General features: G+C 45.8%; 1 protein-coding gene across 2 annotated transcripts in view; it reads left to right on the top strand.

The window, feature by feature from the left end:
- The window catches only part of LOC147663552 (putative HLA class I histocompatibility antigen, alpha chain H), a 366,189-nt gene extending 361,518 nt beyond the window's left edge, over positions 1-4,671 (top strand). For both annotated transcript variants that reach the window (XM_086950368.1, XM_086950369.1), the window contains exon 8: positions 4,206-4,671. In XM_086950368.1, the coding sequence (XP_086806494.1) occupies positions 4,206-4,313 (108 nt within the window). In that variant the 3' untranslated portion in view covers positions 4,314-4,671. The remainder of the gene's footprint in view (positions 1-4,205) is intronic.
- The last annotated feature ends 13,120 nt before the right edge of the window (positions 4,672-17,791 follow it).

Genomic DNA, 17,791 nt, shown 5'->3' with positions numbered 1-17,791 from the left:
GATGAAATAGAGGAGATGACACGAGCTTATGATCAGGCGGAGAAGTACGCCGCCGTCATGGAAACGGAACACAAAGGGAGTCATGAACAGGCGCGACGCGTACACGCCCGGAGTGACAGTCGAAGAAGCTCCAGAGACAAACAATGGAGGTCGCACACATCCTCCCGTCAGGAGCAATCAGGCTATCAACGTCAAGAACCATGGAGGAAGGAGAGACGACAAGAAAGAGTGAGAAAGTGCTACCGATGTGGGTATGACTACCCTCATGCGGGCAGCTGCCCGGCCATGGGCCAGAGATGTCGAAAGTGTGGTCGCACTAACCACTTCGAAGCAATGTGCGGGGAGTACAACAAAGAGAAGCGAAGCGGCCACTCGGGTACTACACGATCTGACACACGAAACAGAGCTCCAAGAGTGTCGCGGTCCGACACCCGAAGACATCATGTGCGAGCTGTCCAAGATCAGAAGGAGCGGTCCCCTGAATCGTCACACTCCAGCAGAGAGTCTCGTCGGTCTCGGTGGGAGAGGAGGTCACCTTCCAGAGAATCCAGACCTTCGTCCCGAGACTCTGTTTACACCATTGAATACCTGAATTTGGCAGCAGACCCGGACCAGCTTAAGAGATACCCTCGGCTGGACATCAAAGTTGGAAATCATGACTCAAAGTTTGTACTAGACTCTGGTGCCTCCTTAAATTACATTCCAGTTACTGAATATGAAAGGATGAGTCCGCGACCCCCCCTGACATTTGCACCTGTGAGAGTCTTCACGTGGATGGCTAAGAAGCCACTTCCCTGCCTAGGGAAATTCTCAACGACGCTTACACACGACGGCACAACTATATCAGCAGTCATCCATGTTATCAAGGGCCCTGAAGCAGACTGCCTTTTGAGTCTACCAACTGCTGAACGACTCCACCTGGTGGAAATTCTCTTCAAAGTCAGCGACATCCGAGATGTGACTCGCCTATTTCCCAGGTTGTTTCAAGGTCTGGGCAAATTGAAAGACTGTCAAGTACGACTACACATCAACGAACAAGTCAGGCCTGTCGCCCAACACCCTCGGCGGGTACCATTTCACCTACAGGCCGCTGTTGAGGAAGAACTCCAAGATCTACTGGCTGCGGACATCATCGAACGCACTGATGGCCCGACCCCATTGGGTTTCGCCGGTCGTCATCGTTCCCAAAAAGGGCACAGCCAACAAAGTCAGACTCTGTGTGGACATGCGCTTGCCCAACACTGCGATAGAACGAGAGCGGCACCCGGGGCCACACTTGAGCGACATGATCGCAGCACTTAACGGAGCCACTGTGTTTTCCAAATTGGATCTGAATAAAGGCTATCATCAACTGGAATTGGAAGCGGGGTCTAGATATATCACTACTTTTGCAACTCACATGGGTTTGTTTAGATACAAAAGACTGAGCTTCGGTGTGTCCTCGGCAGCCGAGATATTTCAGGAAATGATCCGGCAAGTCATTCAAAATATTCCAAACACGCTCAACTATAGCGATGACATCCTTGTCTAGGGTTCTGATGTCAGGGAACACGACATTGCACTCAATCGTGTCTGCCATGCCTTAGTGGCAGCCAACTTGACTTTGAACAAAGAGAAATGCGAGTTTCACCAGGCCACGCTGAAGTTTTTCGGTCACATCTTTTCTGGTGCTGGAATGAAACCTGATCCTGACAAAATCATGACTTTAAACAACACCAAGAGTCCCCGAGATGTCAGCGACCTCAGATCGTTCCTGGGAATGGCCAGCTATTGTGCTCGCTACATTAAGGATTACGCTACGATCAGCCACCCCTCCGCATGCTAACCAAGCAGGGTCAGCCGTTTGAATGGACTCCCCAATGTGAGCAGGCATTCAAAGAAATCAAGAAGGCGGTGGAATCAGCGAATCACTTGTCATATTTCAACCCAAAGCGAAAAACTGAAATAACTGTAGATGCAAGTCCGGTGGGACTGGGAGCGATCCTGGCACAATATGAAAATGACTCAGATCAACGCCGCATCATTGCCTACGCGAGTCGTAGTCTGACTGAGCCAGAACGAGCCTACTCCCAACCTGAAAAGGAAAGCCTAGCCGTGGTATGGGCATGTGAACATTTTCATGTCTTTATTTACGGAAAACATTTCACTCTAATTACCGATCATCAAGCTCTCATCACCATCTATGGAAATCCAAGATCCAAGATGCCCCCGAGGATCGAAAGGTGGGGCCTACGGTTACAAGAATATACCTTCACTATACTTCACAAACCAGGGAAGTCTGACAATCCAGCGGACTACATGTCCCGGCATCCTCTCCCATCATCAGCTTCCAGATCCTCCATTGCGGAAGAGTACATTCATTTTGTAACAGATCAAGCTCTTCCTCCAGCTATCCCTATGGAGACTATTCGGGAGATTACCGCACAGGACGTCATCTTGCAGAGAGTCCTTCACAAAATCCACAACAATCGATGGAGGCATGATCCTCAGGACGATGAAACTGATTCATCGACTCAACGTGAACTACAAGCCTTCAGGCATGTGAGTGGTGAGCTTTCCGTCACGACTGATGGCATATTGCTGCGTGATCAGAGGATTGTAATTCCCACTCAACTTAGACAAGGAGTGGTTGCTCTTGCACATGAAGGACATCGAGGAATAGTGTCGACCAAACGAGCACTAAGGGAACGAGTGTGGTTTCCGTTCCTTGATCAACTAGTGGAAGCCACCCTGAAAGATTGCCATCTCTGCCAACTCACCAGCAAGGGTGATCCTCCAGCTCCTCTACAGATGACCAGCCTGCCGAGTGGTGTGTGGCAAGAAATCGCCATAGACTTTTATGGACCCCTGTCATCTGGCAAATATGTGCTGGCCATCATTGATGAGTATTCCAGGTACCCCATTGCCTGTTTTGTGTCATCCACGAACACTGCCAGTACTCTCAAAGTCCTTGATGAAGTCTTTGCAGCGTGGGGAGTTCCCAAGATCGTCAAATCAGACAACGGACCTCCTTTCAACGGGAATGACTTTGCTGCTTTTGCGAAGCACCTGGACTTTCATCACCGCCGGATCACGCCTCTCTGGCCACAGGCGAATGGGACAATTGAGAGGTTCATGGCTACCCTCAAAAAGACCTTCCAACATGCTACCGTGGAAGGGAAAGACTTACAAACAGCACTCAATGAAGTCCTTCGAGCTTATCGTACAACTCCTCATGCTACGACTGGCCAATGCCCGGCGACCCTCATGCTGGGACGTCCCATGAGGAATCGCATTCCCACGTGGGATGGAGCCCTGGAAACATCATTATCTGAGATGGACTCGTGGGAAATGAGAGCCACTGATGACCGCAACAAAAGAAAAATGAAGGTCTATGCCGACAACCGGAGGAGAGCACGGTCATTATCATTAAATGAGGGGGACAATGTTATCGTCAAGCAAGAGACGCAGAAAAAGACTGACTGTCCATTCAAGGATGAACCGCTGGTGGTCACCCGAAGGAAAGGGACTATGGTAACTGCGGAGTCTGAGCAGCGGCGAGTCACGAGAAATATCTCGCACTTCAAGAAACTGCCAACAGACACCTCGAGAACCATGATGAGTGACATAAACAATCCCCGAGTTGAAGAACCACAGCCAAGTGGCCAAGAGAACATTGCTCCGATCACTGAGACATTGAGTACTGATGGTCTGAGGGCCAGGCCGCCACGACCTCATCGTGACATACGTCCACCCAAGAGACTGATCGTGGAGATGGACTAAGAAGTCAGTATGTTCTGTTTGTTTTGTTACAAAAGGGGGAGATGTTATGCAGTTAGCACACTAGTAGCTGGGAGTGGGAGGAGCTAGGGGGCGAGAGGAAGAGGAGGAGTGGACGCAGGATATGGGCAGTTAGAGCAGGGACGAGGTAGGAGTAACATGCCAATAATAAAGCTCCAGTTAACACCAGAATAGTGGTTGTATTTATTGTAGCTGGACGCTACAGGGCGCAGGCTGGAGGAGGGCCCGTGAGGGGTGCAGGCTGGAGGAGGGCCCGTGAGGGGTGCAGGCTGGAGGAGGGCCCATGAGGGGCGCAGGCTGGAGGAGGGCCCGTCAGGGGCGCAGGCTGGATTTTTTAATTTATTTATTTATTTATGCATTTTTATATAGCGCGGATGGGGCTCTTACTATAAAAAAACATCTGATCTTCAATATTTCTGTTACAGATCCAAGACCTGGGGTTTGAGGCTCCCATCAGCATCTTCAGCGAGGAGAGAGCACCTGTGACAGAGAAGAGGAATCCATCCCTGGCATCCATTATCCTTCGCCCCTGAATGCGGCATCAGCGCTGTTCCTTCTTGAGCCCGAGCGCTTGCCTCTGTCGCCCTCTTCTGGCTTTCATGGGAACTTCAACTTTATTGTTATAATTGTGCCCTTGATCATAAAATGGTGGTGGGGGAGATAGTAATTGAACACAGATTGTTTGAAAAGAGGAAAATGTTATTTGTCTGATATTTTGATTTATTTACCTGGGAGTAATAATCCATGAAATAACATATCATTCTTTCTTTTATTTTTAATTTTTACATTTTCAGACACATTTAACTTTTGTGGCTTAAAAAACAGCAATATGTTATGATTTTTACTTTTCATTTATATAACCAATTTTTAGTAGATCACTTTCAAGAAGCATCCGTTTTCCATGTATTTCCCACAATGCCCTTCACCCTTGTGTGCATCAGATTCCTGTATGCGGAGGTCTTTGAGTTCTGAGACTGGAGGTGTTTACAGAGGGTGAACTGTGAGCGAGGGCTCTCTTGTTATAAAGCTCCTCTCCCAGTCTCAGTGGATATTAAAATACAGAAGCCATCAATAAACCAGCTGTAGATGCTGATATGAGGGTCATAGGACGCTGCCTTTGGGTTCCAGAATGACTTTGTGGTAGTTGTAACATTTTTCAAAGGATAAAACAAAGTGTGCCTCTGTGTTGGCTTATCTGACGAGTAAATAAATAATTGGCAGAGATTCAAATGAGAAACTCAGAATTACTAGTAAGTTAACGATTGCGTAGATTCCACAGTCCTGACGTAGAACTCTGCACAAAACAAGATGAATAGCAAAAAATAGTGAACGTTTACCTATATGAATTTCGGTATTTATGTGGCGCTTACCAGAATTAGAAGGGTCACTTGGAACTGGGTGCAGTTTTCCCTAAATGCTCGCTTTTATGGGGACAATTGACCTCAACAGGTACAAATGGGTGCAAAAACATCACAACGCTTGAAACATTTGTGCCAGGTGCTCTGTATGTTTTTGCACTCAGTGTACAGATCCAGCCGAAACATGGGGGCAGTCACTCATGTGTAAGTGCATACATCTGCATGGTACATAATGTCAGAGCTGTACATCTGTGTGCAGGGTGGATCGTGTTGAAGCCATGCATCCATTTCAATGGTTTGATGGTGCCGGAGCCATACATGTTTATGCACAGTGGATAGCGTCTAAACCACACCTCTGTGTGAATTGGATATTGTCAGAGCTACAAATCTACGATCAGGATGGAGAGTGGTGGACCCATGGATTCATTTCCATGGTCCGATAATGCCGGAATACTACATCTTTGTGCACAGTGGCCAGTCTCAGACCCACACATCTGTGTGCAGAGTGGATAGTGTCAGAGCCTTGCATACGTGTGCAGAGTGGATAGGGTCAGAGCCTCGCATACGCGTGCAGAGTGGATAGGGTCAGAGCCTCGCATACGTGTGCAGAGTGGATAGGGTCAGAGCCTTGTATACGTGTGCAGAGTGGATAGGGTCAGAGCCTCGCATACGCGTGCAGAGTGGATAGGGTCAGAGCCTCGCATACGTGTGCAGAGTGGATAGGGTCAGAGCCTCGCATACGCGTGCAGAGTGGATAGGGTCAGAGCCTCGCATACGTGTGCAGAGTGGATAGTGTCAGAGCCTTGTATACGTGTGCAGAGTGGATAGGGTCAGAGCCTCGCATACGCGTGCAGAGTGGATAGGGTCAGAGCCTCGCATACGTGTGCAGAGTGGATAGGGTCAGAGCCTCGCATACGCGTGCAGAGTGGATAGGGTCAGAGCCTCGCATACGCGTGCAGAGTGGATAGGGTCAGAGTGGTACATCTGTGGGCAGAATATATATCATCAGCAGTTAATGCGGAATGTTCAATAACCTTCATTGCTTGTGATCTACTGAGTGGTAGATCTGTATCTCAGCTCGAGCTGCTCTCTATATCGGTTTTTAGTGGGATGTGCTGTGTCCCTTGGTATCAACCTGTGAGTGAATTTAAGATTGATAAATAAAATGAATACAGTAACTGTTTGTCTTGGTATCTTGGCGTGCTTTGCAATGTATTTATTTTCATCTTTATCAAACATTGTGGCATTCTCTGGTAGCTTCAGGAACTGCCAAAGCCCCATAGTTCCAGGGCAGGAAGTGATGCACAGACCCGGTAAGAGGCTGGTGCTTATTACAATAGACAGTGAGGCTTCCAGGGTCATTGGAAGGTCACGAGGGGGCAGTTCCAGGGTCATTGGAAGGTCATGAGGGGTTCAGTTCCGGGGTCATTGGAAGGTCATGAGGGGTTCAGTTCCAGCGTCATTGGAAGGTCACGAGGGGTTCAGTTCCATGGGAGTGGACCCCCAGGGAGCCAGGGCCAGGTGAAACCTAGAACTTCCTGTGGGTTCAGACACGTGTTCAGACTCTCTTGTTGCTCAGCACATGTTGGGGGATGGTCAAGGCGTCTCAGTTCTATCCTCTCTCCTCCTGTCATCTCTTGAAGCAGACCCCGTCAGAAATATTTAATGGAACTATTCTGTTTGTCTTTAAAAAAGATTTATGGTTCAATCCTTATTCAGAACGCACCCCTATTTTCTGATATTTAGCCTTTTATGACAGGTAGCCACAGATGGAGGTTTAACAACTAACTTTTATATGACAATTTTATTGAACAGCGGTTGTTTTCCTCAGAATTTATGGACACTGAATGGATCTGCGGGTTCTTCAGTTACAGATATTTAGAGAACCAACAAAGCGTTCTCTGGAGATGTGATACATTTTGAAGAAAGGAAAAGATCTGAGGAACAAATCTAAAGGCGGGCTTTAATAGTTTTAGGAAATTAAAGCGTACGTTTATTTTACCTCAAACACCAGATTCACTAAATTATCCCAGCGTTGACTTGACTTCTTTAGATGGCCTTACTTCAGAGAAAGTAATCTTGGCCAATGCATCTTTAAAATGTAGAAAATCATCTCGTCTGGATAGTTTTCAAGCCAGTGTAATTCACAATTTTCTAAATTGCTTGGATCCAAACATTTTGACGAGTATAAAGAAAGATTGACTTACTCCACAAATCTGGTCATGACTGTACTCTTTACAAAAATGATTACCCTACTTCAGTTATCAATGATGCATAGTGAAAAGTTTGGCAAGATACTGACAATGAAACTTACATGTCTGTTACTGAATACTATCATAGTTGAGTAGGCTGATTTTGCGAAGGGCAGACTTTCTGACAATATAGGAGTATTTTTAAAAGTTATAAGTGAAGCCTCTGTGCTTAAATCACCTCTTGCCGCTGTCACTTTAGATTCAAAGAAATCTTGAAAGCGATTTTTATCATTAGAAGGCATGAGTAGGAATCAACTTTTTTCTAAAGGATTTCTTCATTATATTCTGGTCCTGATATGATAGGAGGAATTTATAGAGCGCTCGTACACCGATGGTTTCTTGGTCCTAAAGCCTCAGTGATTTCTTCTTGTTTCTAAGTTCCGAGAGGTTCTCTTCGGGCTGCTCTTTATCGCCTCTTTTATTTATTTTGTCACTTGAATCCTTGTTAGCCGAACTCTTCGTGCTGCTGTTGGAATTCAACCACGGATCCGATGAAATCCCAACGCCTACAGAGGACTCTACTCTTGAGGGTAAGAATAATGCTTTTCAGCAGATTTAGGCAAAGAAAGGAGAACAGAAAGGATGGAAATACATTTCCAGATGTCAGGAGGTGGAGTCTGGCTCTGGCAGGGGGTTCACATCCCCAGGAATACAGGATTGCGGTACAACTGCTATCTCAAAGTCAACCCTTCAAGGAAGGGGTTAATTACACGTGCAGCGGTTTTCAACAAAAAAGAATCTACATGCAGGTGAGAGTAATCAAGCTACAGGGTGGCACAGATGAACCCTCTGAGCTGCATCAATGCTCTCTTGGAGTTCCGTCTCCAAATGGAAGAGAACTGTGCAAATGGTCAACATGGGAAAATAACTAAACCCAGAAAAAAAGACAGGATAAAAAGGCCAAGTGAAACAACCGATGATCAACAGGGTCCCCGTTAAAACACTTGCAGGGTTCCCAGGTGCCTGCTAGCTCTGCTTCATGTATTCTCAAACTGTTACTGCCCTCCTCACCCTGGAGCTGCATTTGAACTAAAGTATTTGGAACATCACTGTAGACGGTAGTGCTTCGTCTTGCATAAAGATATAACTCTCCCCCGGACACCACCACCTCTTACCCACGCCTGCATGTCCCCGGTCTGTGTAGTTGTTGTGATGTTTGCTGCTCACAGTTTGCTGTAGTCCCACATTTGTGACAGTTGTCAGAAATGTGTGCACACCCTTTGTGTCGTGTGTCCCACCTGATTCCTCACATTCCCCCCAACCAGCAGTACCGTTTAGAATGGCCAACTATGATCGGAAAAGGCGGTAAAGGGGGTGGAGTCTGAGGGGGGGTCAGTAGGTCCCAAACAAACAAAGGACCCACTTAGCAGAGGGCAAGTTGGAAATGGGAGCCAGGAGTTAGATGTCCATACCATATCTCTCTGCTTTTATGTAGGAGCACGAAGTCTTATAGGGTCTGCAAATGTTCCTTAAGCGGCTCTGACTGGCTTGTATACGATGCTGCACTGCTTGTGTCTAAACCTTTCTGTGTGGTCCAGCAGTACCTTAACTAAGAAAGACAAATGAATCATGGAAGCATGTGGGGATGGAAACCACATAAACAGAGGAAGGCAAATACACTAATAACCTATGTGAGGAGCTCTTTGAACATTCTGCCAGCAGCAGCTCATGGAACCATTCCCCCAATACGACATCACAAAGTGTCTTAGGTGATGCTGAAGGGTCTAAGTTGCTCAGAGCGCCCATCAGTCTGAGGATGGTAAATCATGGAATCATGATTAGCAATCTCCACTTTATTAAATCCCTCCAACCAGAACGTTGTCATAGCCAGAGTTTCTTTCTCAGTGATAATGCCATGAAGACAAAAATCTTCTTTCAGAAACTCCCATTTTTATTCTGTAGGTTGAGGTAGATTGCATAGTGCAACAAAGTAACCTAGCTTGGTAAAAAAAAATCAATGGCGACTAGAAAGATAATGAAACCAATGAGGTAACTGCGACGTTAATGGAAATAATGTTACACGATTGTGTAAAATAAAAGATTGAATGTATAAAGCTCAGAAAGCATAACCCAACCAAGACCATCTCCCCTCTAACACACAGTGCTTGGTTTATGGAGGGAACTGGTATATATTTAAAACAATTGTGACCGACAGTTTTGCATTACTATTCAGCACATTGGCAGTTGCCTTGCTGAACCTGGGGTATATGGTATGCAACGTTTACAACGAACTTTGATCAAGCCGGAACATTATCTGGGTATCGTCCACATATGAATAGTTGGCACAGCCATGAACTTTGAGAGCAATCAAGGGTTGGGTATAAATATTTAATATCAAAATGAATGTGCGACAAACTCAAGCCTTGAGGTGTTCCACAGGATATTTGTTTCACTTGGGAACAGTAAGGGGATAAAACTATGCCAGCACTTCCTATCGACAACCTATACAGTCTGAGCAAAGTGCCCAACCATTTCACATCGGTAGCACGCACAGACCCCTTTGCCGGGTCACTGAGTCAGTCAAACCACTACCCGCTGCCCCCCTTTAACCCTCCTCCCATGACAAACCCCTTTAACATGCCCTTAGTGGAGCACCGCCACCAGGTTGGAAGCAGGATTCAGCAATTCTTACGGGCCGGCAGGAGGTGACATCCAACAGCTGGATCCTATAGATCATCCAGAAGGATTATGCCCGACCCTTTCTGTCCACTCTGCCACACCTTCCACCATCCCCAGAACTATGAAGAACCATCTGTTTGTTTTACAACAGGAAAGAACTTTTGGATCTGAGGGCCTAACGTGAGGGTGCCCGCTTTCGAACTGCGTCGTGGTTGTTACTCCCACTACTTCCCGGTGCCAAATAGGACGGAGGCCTTCATCCTATTTTAGGCTGTGTCGTCTTAACGCCTTTCGCCGGAAGGACAGATGCACAATACTCACTCTGGCTCATGTTTTGTCTGCCCCCAAAACTGGAGAAAGATGGTGGCATTTGACCTGTAGGACACCTTTTTCCAAATACCAATCCTGCCAGCCCATCAGTGCCCCCTGCGGTTCATGGTGGGACAGGAGCAATTTTGGTTAGCTGTGCCCCCTTTAGTCCCACCAATTTCCCTCAAGAGTACACAACAATAATGGCAGTGGTGGCTGGTCACCTTTGGAGGCCAGTGGTTTCAGTCTTCCCTTAACTCGATGATTGGCTGTTGAAGACAGGCTTGTGCCTCGCAGTCGTCAACCACCTCCAGACAACAGCAAACCTATCGAAGTCACACCTGATTGCTTTTCAGACCCACCCCTTCATTGGAGTTGGGTTGTGGCAGTGACATATGAGAGGTGGCGGTCAGAAGTCTCTGGTCTGCAGTGGAGACCCGGCTCCATATCTGAAGGTCATCTACTTGGCGTGGAAAGTCTACATTAGTCCATAAAAGGGAGACTGGTCCGAGTGCTTAATGACCATGGTATATTGCAGAAAACTGAATGGAGTTGTGGACATTGTGCCAGGATGTTCTGGGTCTCTGGAAATGTCTGGAACCAGGGGCTTCCAAACCTTTCTGCAATAACAGCTACTTCTCTTCAATGTAAATGCCGTCTCATCCTAGATTGTCAGCAGTGACCAAATCAGTGTATGAAACATGGTTTCCAGCACTAATGTATAAAAATCCTTTATGAATTTGAAAAGACTGTACATGGGTAATACATAAAATCCATAGCTGCAATCCCCCTGGCATCAAGTTAATAATTTGAGTAATAAACATCCCTAACTCATCTTTAAAAACATTTTGAAAATACAACATTTTTTTGCCAAACATCAGCTTATGAGCCAGGATCTCTCAGAGTCATTTTGCCTACTCAGTCCTACAGGACTTATTTTGTTTCATCCAATTCACAGACCAACCGTAGGTACTGCTTTAGTATCTATTCAAAAGATGAGGAATCTGTGGGGAGACATCTATAGCAGAATAACCAGTTACTTACCTTCTGTAACACTCTTTCTGGTAGAGAATCTATCTAATCACACATTCCTCACCGACCCTCCCATCCTCCCCGCTATACCCATTAATTAAATCCCAAATCTAGGAATATGCACACTGGTCAAAGCCAATTACCTGCTGGGGCTCTGCGTCGAAGAGCGCAGACAGCAGCAAAGGCAACTGACATCAGCAACCCGGAGTGGCGCCTATATGGGCCCTGCACATCATTTCCAGAGCAGAAGGACATCAGTGCGGAGCTGCAGAGGGCCACATACCGGCGTCTAGAAGTACTGCTGAAAATGGATGAGGTGAGAAATTTGTGGTAAGATAGAGTCTCTACTAGAAAGAGCATTACCAACCGTATGTTATGTGCTCATTAAGGCCAATTGATGTTGGAAGTGTAACTTTTATTAAGTAATCAGACTAACTGCAGACAGACTCTGAACAAAGGGAGAAGCCTGTTGCTGGCTTGTCTTTCACAGCTGGTCTATCTGTTTTCCTGCAGTGAAAGCACGTGCGGTTAGTGTTTCGGACTAGCAACCCATCACGAAAAGTCAAAGGGCTATCCCTGGAAGAGTTAGTCAAAAGGAATGCTATCTCACTCACTCACAATATATACTATAGTTACTGTTCAAATCACTGGTCACAAACTAACTCATAACGTTCACAGTCTTTTTATTAAAAAACATATTGGTTAAAATTTCAGTATAGAGTCAATTGGATTCTACTGAAAACATGTAAAATAAAAACATCTCATATTGTACAATAAATTAAAAAGAAACTTAAAACATTTTCACATTTATACAATATATCAAAGATGAAGAAAATACAATTTTTAGATTATCAACATGATCCTAACACTAATCACAAGAAAATTATTTTAAAACAAAGAATGAGAAAAAAAACCCTAAAAAGAAACACCTCTTGTTGCTACAGATTGTCAGATTCAAAAGCCTTTACATAAATTCATTCGGATTTCCAGTATTACAATGTGCAAGATATCAGGAATCTCTTAGGCTTGAATTCTATTATAATAAGCGTTGACGCTTTTCGGTGTATCGGCCCGTGGATATGGTCACACCTTCATCAGGACAAATCAAATTCGTTTGGGGTCATCTGATGCATTTAACAGGTTTCCTTTCTGTGTGTTAGAGAAGTATCAATCAATATATTGTAACTTTTATGAATTGACATCATCTTCTAACTATGCTACCGGAAATCTATAGACTGATTTGTGGCTATACAAGTTTTCAAGAACACAGCTAAATTCTTTGCCACATATTGCGAATCGAGCTGTTGCAAGGCTAAAAACGCCGGGCGACAGGTCCTCAACCCCATTTGGCGCAGCAAAGGTAGAACCCAGCGCCTGCGTGGTACTGCATAGTAGTGACAAAACAGTACTACGTGCATTGTTGTTTGGGGGGAGACCTTGTCACATGGACATTTATCCAAATCGTGTGACCAGATTAACATTTTAGGAAAGGTAACTAAACGAAAAAACAAATTAAACCGAAACCTCGTTAATAGGTACTTTTCATAGTTGGATATGTGATACGATAAATATGGTTGTATACCTAGAGACATCTGAACCATCAAAATATGGGCATTAGATTGTTTAGATACTTCACCGGACATACGGAGTTCCCTTAGGTGAGTAAGACAGTGATCTTTCAGGGTTTTTCTACTCATCTCAGTGATGGCTGAAGGCTCGATGATGTACTGGGTAAGGTCAAGGTCTTTCAGGAAATTGACCACGTAAAACAGCCATGGGATGTTATTCCAGGCCGACATCTCGAGACAATCTGAGATCAGGGCACGCGTAAGGTGACACTGGGGCTTTGTCCATATGCGGTGCCATAGGAGCATTGGTTGACACCTAACATAATCTGTTAAATAGTCTATCCCAAGCTCTATATGGCATCCAAAAGAGGGGGCGCTCCGCGGGAGAGCCAGGAGATATTTTACGAAGCCATTTTGGATTTTTTGCAGTTCATCTGTTTTTACATAGCCCCAAACCCCGGCTCCGTATGTGGCGATGCTCAGGCATTTTGCTTGGTGGATTTTAAGCAGTACTGAGGGAGATGGTTTACCCATTTTTCTGGAAAAGGAGACGAGGGCGGAAGTTGCACGTTGGTAGAGCAATCTTCTATTTACCATCGCCCTTTTCCATGATAGTTTATCGTCTACAAGGATGCCCAAGTAGGGGTATTCCGTAACGCGTTCCAGTTTTGATTGGTCTATGCAAAGATGTTTCGAGCTTTTTACCTTGGGCCCTGATTGCATGACAAAGGTCTAGGTCTTATTGACCTTTAGCCCAAGTGAAAGCATGAAAGTGCAATATTTGTCTAGCTGTTTCTGAAGCTGCACTAGGGTCCTAGCAAAAATTACGGAGTCGTCCGCATAGAGGAGTGCTGGTATCGGGCGCTTATTGATGGTAGGTAGATCCCGGCTCCCCTCTAGCATGGCCGCTTCCAGGCCGTTGGTATATAAGTTAAATAAAAAGGGGGCGAGGACGCAGCCTTGTCTTACTCCGCGGTTTATTGGAAAAGATGGTGTCAACTCTCCACCAGTACCAAATCTTACGCAAGCCGATGCGCCAGTATAAAGCTCCCGCAAGAATTTGAGAAGAGGTGGGTCAACACCCAACTTGTCCAAAATGGACCACAGCTTAGCATGGATTACACAATGAAACGCCGCGCTGAGGTCGACGTAGACCATAAAAAGGTTTCCCCGTTTAACTCCAGCATATTTCCCTATTAGAAGTGTTAGGTTTAGTGCTTGTTCGACGGTGCCCAGTCCCTCCCAGAATCCATACTGTAGGTCCGTTAAGATGTTCTTTTCTGTCGCCGAGTCCTGAAGGCGGTCCAAGATTAAACGGCCCGCGACTTTACCCAGTGAATCCAGGAGGGAGATGGGCCTGTAACACGCAGGGTTATTTCTCTCACCTTTTTTAAAGATTGGGAGCAGTATGGAGGAGGACCAAGAGTCCAAAAGTCCATCTTTTAATACTGCAGCGATTAGCTGGGTGATTATGGGAGACCACAACTCGATGTTTAAAAGAAATATATCTAGTGGTGCTCCATCAGGGCCAGGGGCTTTTCCGGCTTTTGAAGAAGATAGTGCACTTATAACTTCATCAAGAGAGAAGTTAAGGTCAATAGGATATTCCCCTTTCTCAATGGGCTCGGTACAAAGTTGGGATGAGCGACACTTTCTGCGATGGGGTCACTAAAGATTTTAGAATAGTGAGACACCCACTCGTCCGCAGACACAGCTACATCCAAATATTGATGAGAACTACCCTCGCTCAGGAAGGGAGATTTTACCGTTTTCCAAAATAGAATGCTGTCTTTTCTATTACAACTCTCGTGTAATTGGGCCCATAAATCGTTCTTATGGTCTCTCCTACAGCTATGCTGAGCCTGCTTATATTCAAGTCTTAGTTTAGCTATTTTTACTTGGTCTCTAATTGGATTATGTAGCTCTTTTTTTAAGGCGTTTAAAGCTTTTCTGCAAGCCGTATTGAACCAGCCTGGCTCCTTGGAACAACCTGGTTTACGGGTTCGAAAGAGAACCTTCTGGATGACTTTCAGAATTTCCCCAAAACTGGTGATAATTTGCGCTGGGGAGGATGTCTCGTTTAAACATGTATTAATCCAAGGGAGTGCATTTGAGATCACAGAAATTGATGTTTCAACTGGTTCAATTCTTGACCATTTCACACAGTACCCATTATTTTTGGCCATGGACAATGTTTCTTGGGCCAGAAGGCTTTTCTTAAAAGGTTGAGGTGCACTCATAGGTAGAGATAGCACTATTGTGTTAGGGAAATGGTCTCCAGAAATTTCAGATCCTGTGCTAAACTGGGAAACAGTACCCTTTAATGAATAAGAGCATAATATAAAATCTATGGTGCTAAAACAACCCCTACCATGAAAAGTGGGATTAAATTCCACGGGGGGGTCGGTAAGTTCATTAGCAAAAGTCAGTTCCAATGACATTAGACTACCATTAAAAGAATCTCCTACAGAGGAGTGAGTAAAATGTGTCATAGGGCAATCGTTTTCGTCTAGGAGGCCACAGTCAGATTTCATATAGTGGGAACACAATTGTGCGTTGAAATCCCCTCCCCAGATTACATTACATGTGGTTGATGCAAACCTTGCACATAGATCGCCTACATAAAGTGAAATTTCAGAGATAATTTTAACACATTCTACAGGTAAAAGATTATTATAAAAATTAATAAAACAATATGACATACCATTTTTGAAAGTAATCAAAAGAATCTGGTAATACAAAGAAGTACACTGAAGGGAAATTTTCTTAACTACAAGCTTATTGGATACATATACCGCAAGACCCCCCTTTGGTCTGCCATGTATTGAGGGACTAGCGGGAGAGTGGAATGTTACATAACCTTGTATGTGCAGTGGATCAGTTATCCATGTCTCCTGAAAGCACATTATCGTATGAGAGGTAGCAAAAGCCAACCATGATGCCGATAGCATCCTGGGTCGCAGACCAGCTACGTTCCAGAATAATATCGGCAGTGAGGTGGTCACTGATGGTCCGTTGGCAAATGCTACCCGTCCATTATGGAATAGTTTGCCTTGTGTTAAACTCGAGACAGTGCTAGGAGACAGGGGCAAACTTACATGATGATTAACACACAGGTTGTTGGAATGAGGGTAAGGCTGAGAGCCAACATGTTGGGAGGTACAAACATCCTCTAAAACAGTTAACATAACTGGTAATGATGGGGACGTAAGTATGGGCGACAGTTTTTGGATGACAGAGGAAATTACTGGCATCGGGGGTGGGGACTCTAAAGTGGAGGAGTTCTCATCGGCCAGGACTTTGGCTGTTGGTGGTCAGTCCACCATCTCTAAACAGTCAAACCTGTTAAACGTAGGGACTCCTCTCCAATCCGAAGAAGGCATGATGTTTCTGCCTCCTTGTTCTTGCCAGTTTATCCAGTCCGCATTTCTATGCCGGTTCCCTACCTGAGTCCAGTTCCACTCAGGGGCCGGTGGAAGGAGATTGGCTGGGGGGTAGAAGAAAGCTAACCTTTTCGTGCCAATGCCTTCCGAAGAGGTTTGGGCACCCCATGGGCAGATATATTCTACGGTTTGGGGGTCTTCGAAAGTTATTATAATACAATCGCCTGGGATGGTTTTTTTCTCCTTCCCTACCCAGGGAACTCTACGGACTGAGACAACGCCGTTGTTGACAAATGGGGGAAGTGGTCGATTCAACGACAACCAATGAAGAACCTTATTTTTTAAGGACCAACCGGGTTCCTCAGAGTTGACATGCAACGCTGGAACCCCGGTGAACATGCAGTAACTGGAGAGGACCGATCCCTAGAGCGGAGAGGTTTTTGGGGAGGCTCTCCAGGACATGCAAGGGCAAACTAAATGTTGCAGCCGGGGGGCCAATGGCATACGGAAAATGTACTAATGCAAGACACAGGGGGCCCCGGACACGGGGATTACTAGCGAAATGCAACATGCACGGGGTAGGGGGTCACGGATCTCCTCCAGGTGATCGCTGGCCTAGCCACTACCCGAACTCTCTACACTAGTTGTATTAGCACAAAGGTGCACTGTTTGAATGGGGGAGACTTTCTCACTTGTCCTGGGTAGGGGGAGCTGGGATGTTAAATTGGTTTTATGTTGGGAAAAGGGTGCGCTGCTGTCCTCCATAGAAGGGCAGGAAACATGTCTGCAAATGTGGCAGGGCTCTGAGAAGCACAATGGGGGCCTAACCCCTGGCGAGTGGAAATGGGGGGATTGAGAGCTAAACATGGGGAAACAGTCAATATATAGAATTATATCCTGGAACGTGAGGGACAAGCACTCCATGCACAAGAGGTACAAAATATTCTCACACTTGAATCGGTGGGGGTTCATATAGCCATGGTCCAGGAGACCCATACACTGGCCTCTGAAGGCACCGCATTACAGTGCAGGTGGAGAGGGCAAGTATATTACACATCGTATTCAGCATTTACAAGGGGGTGCTCATCTGGGTGTGGGCAGGGTCCCCTTCCAGCACATCGACCACAAAGTAGACCCGGAGGTCCGCTACGTGATTGACCGGGGCAGACTGGACGGGCAAAACATAAAAATAATCTGCATATATGGCCCGAACGCAGACCAGGCTGGTTTCCTGGAGTGGATGTCTGGCGTGCTGGTGCCCTATATGACCGGCTCGATCATCATGGGAGTGGATTTTAAATGTATAGCAGATCCTGACCTAGACAGATCGCACCCTCCGCTCTGAAACTCCCCAATTCATAATATAGCCAGTGCTTTTAGGGAATGACAGACTTGATGGAGAATAATAGACACATGGTGACGTATGCACCCACTCAAAAGAGAGTACTCTCACTTCTCACATGTTCATGACCTCCACGTCAGACTAGACA

This window comes from Lissotriton vulgaris, unplaced genomic scaffold (genome assembly GCF_964263255.1).
Source record: "Lissotriton vulgaris unplaced genomic scaffold, aLisVul1.2 SCAFFOLD_628, whole genome shotgun sequence".
Taxonomy (NCBI): domain Eukaryota; kingdom Metazoa; phylum Chordata; class Amphibia; order Caudata; family Salamandridae; genus Lissotriton; species Lissotriton vulgaris.
The sequence above is the reverse complement of the archived record's forward strand: the minus strand, read 5'-3'. Positions and strand labels throughout refer to the sequence as shown.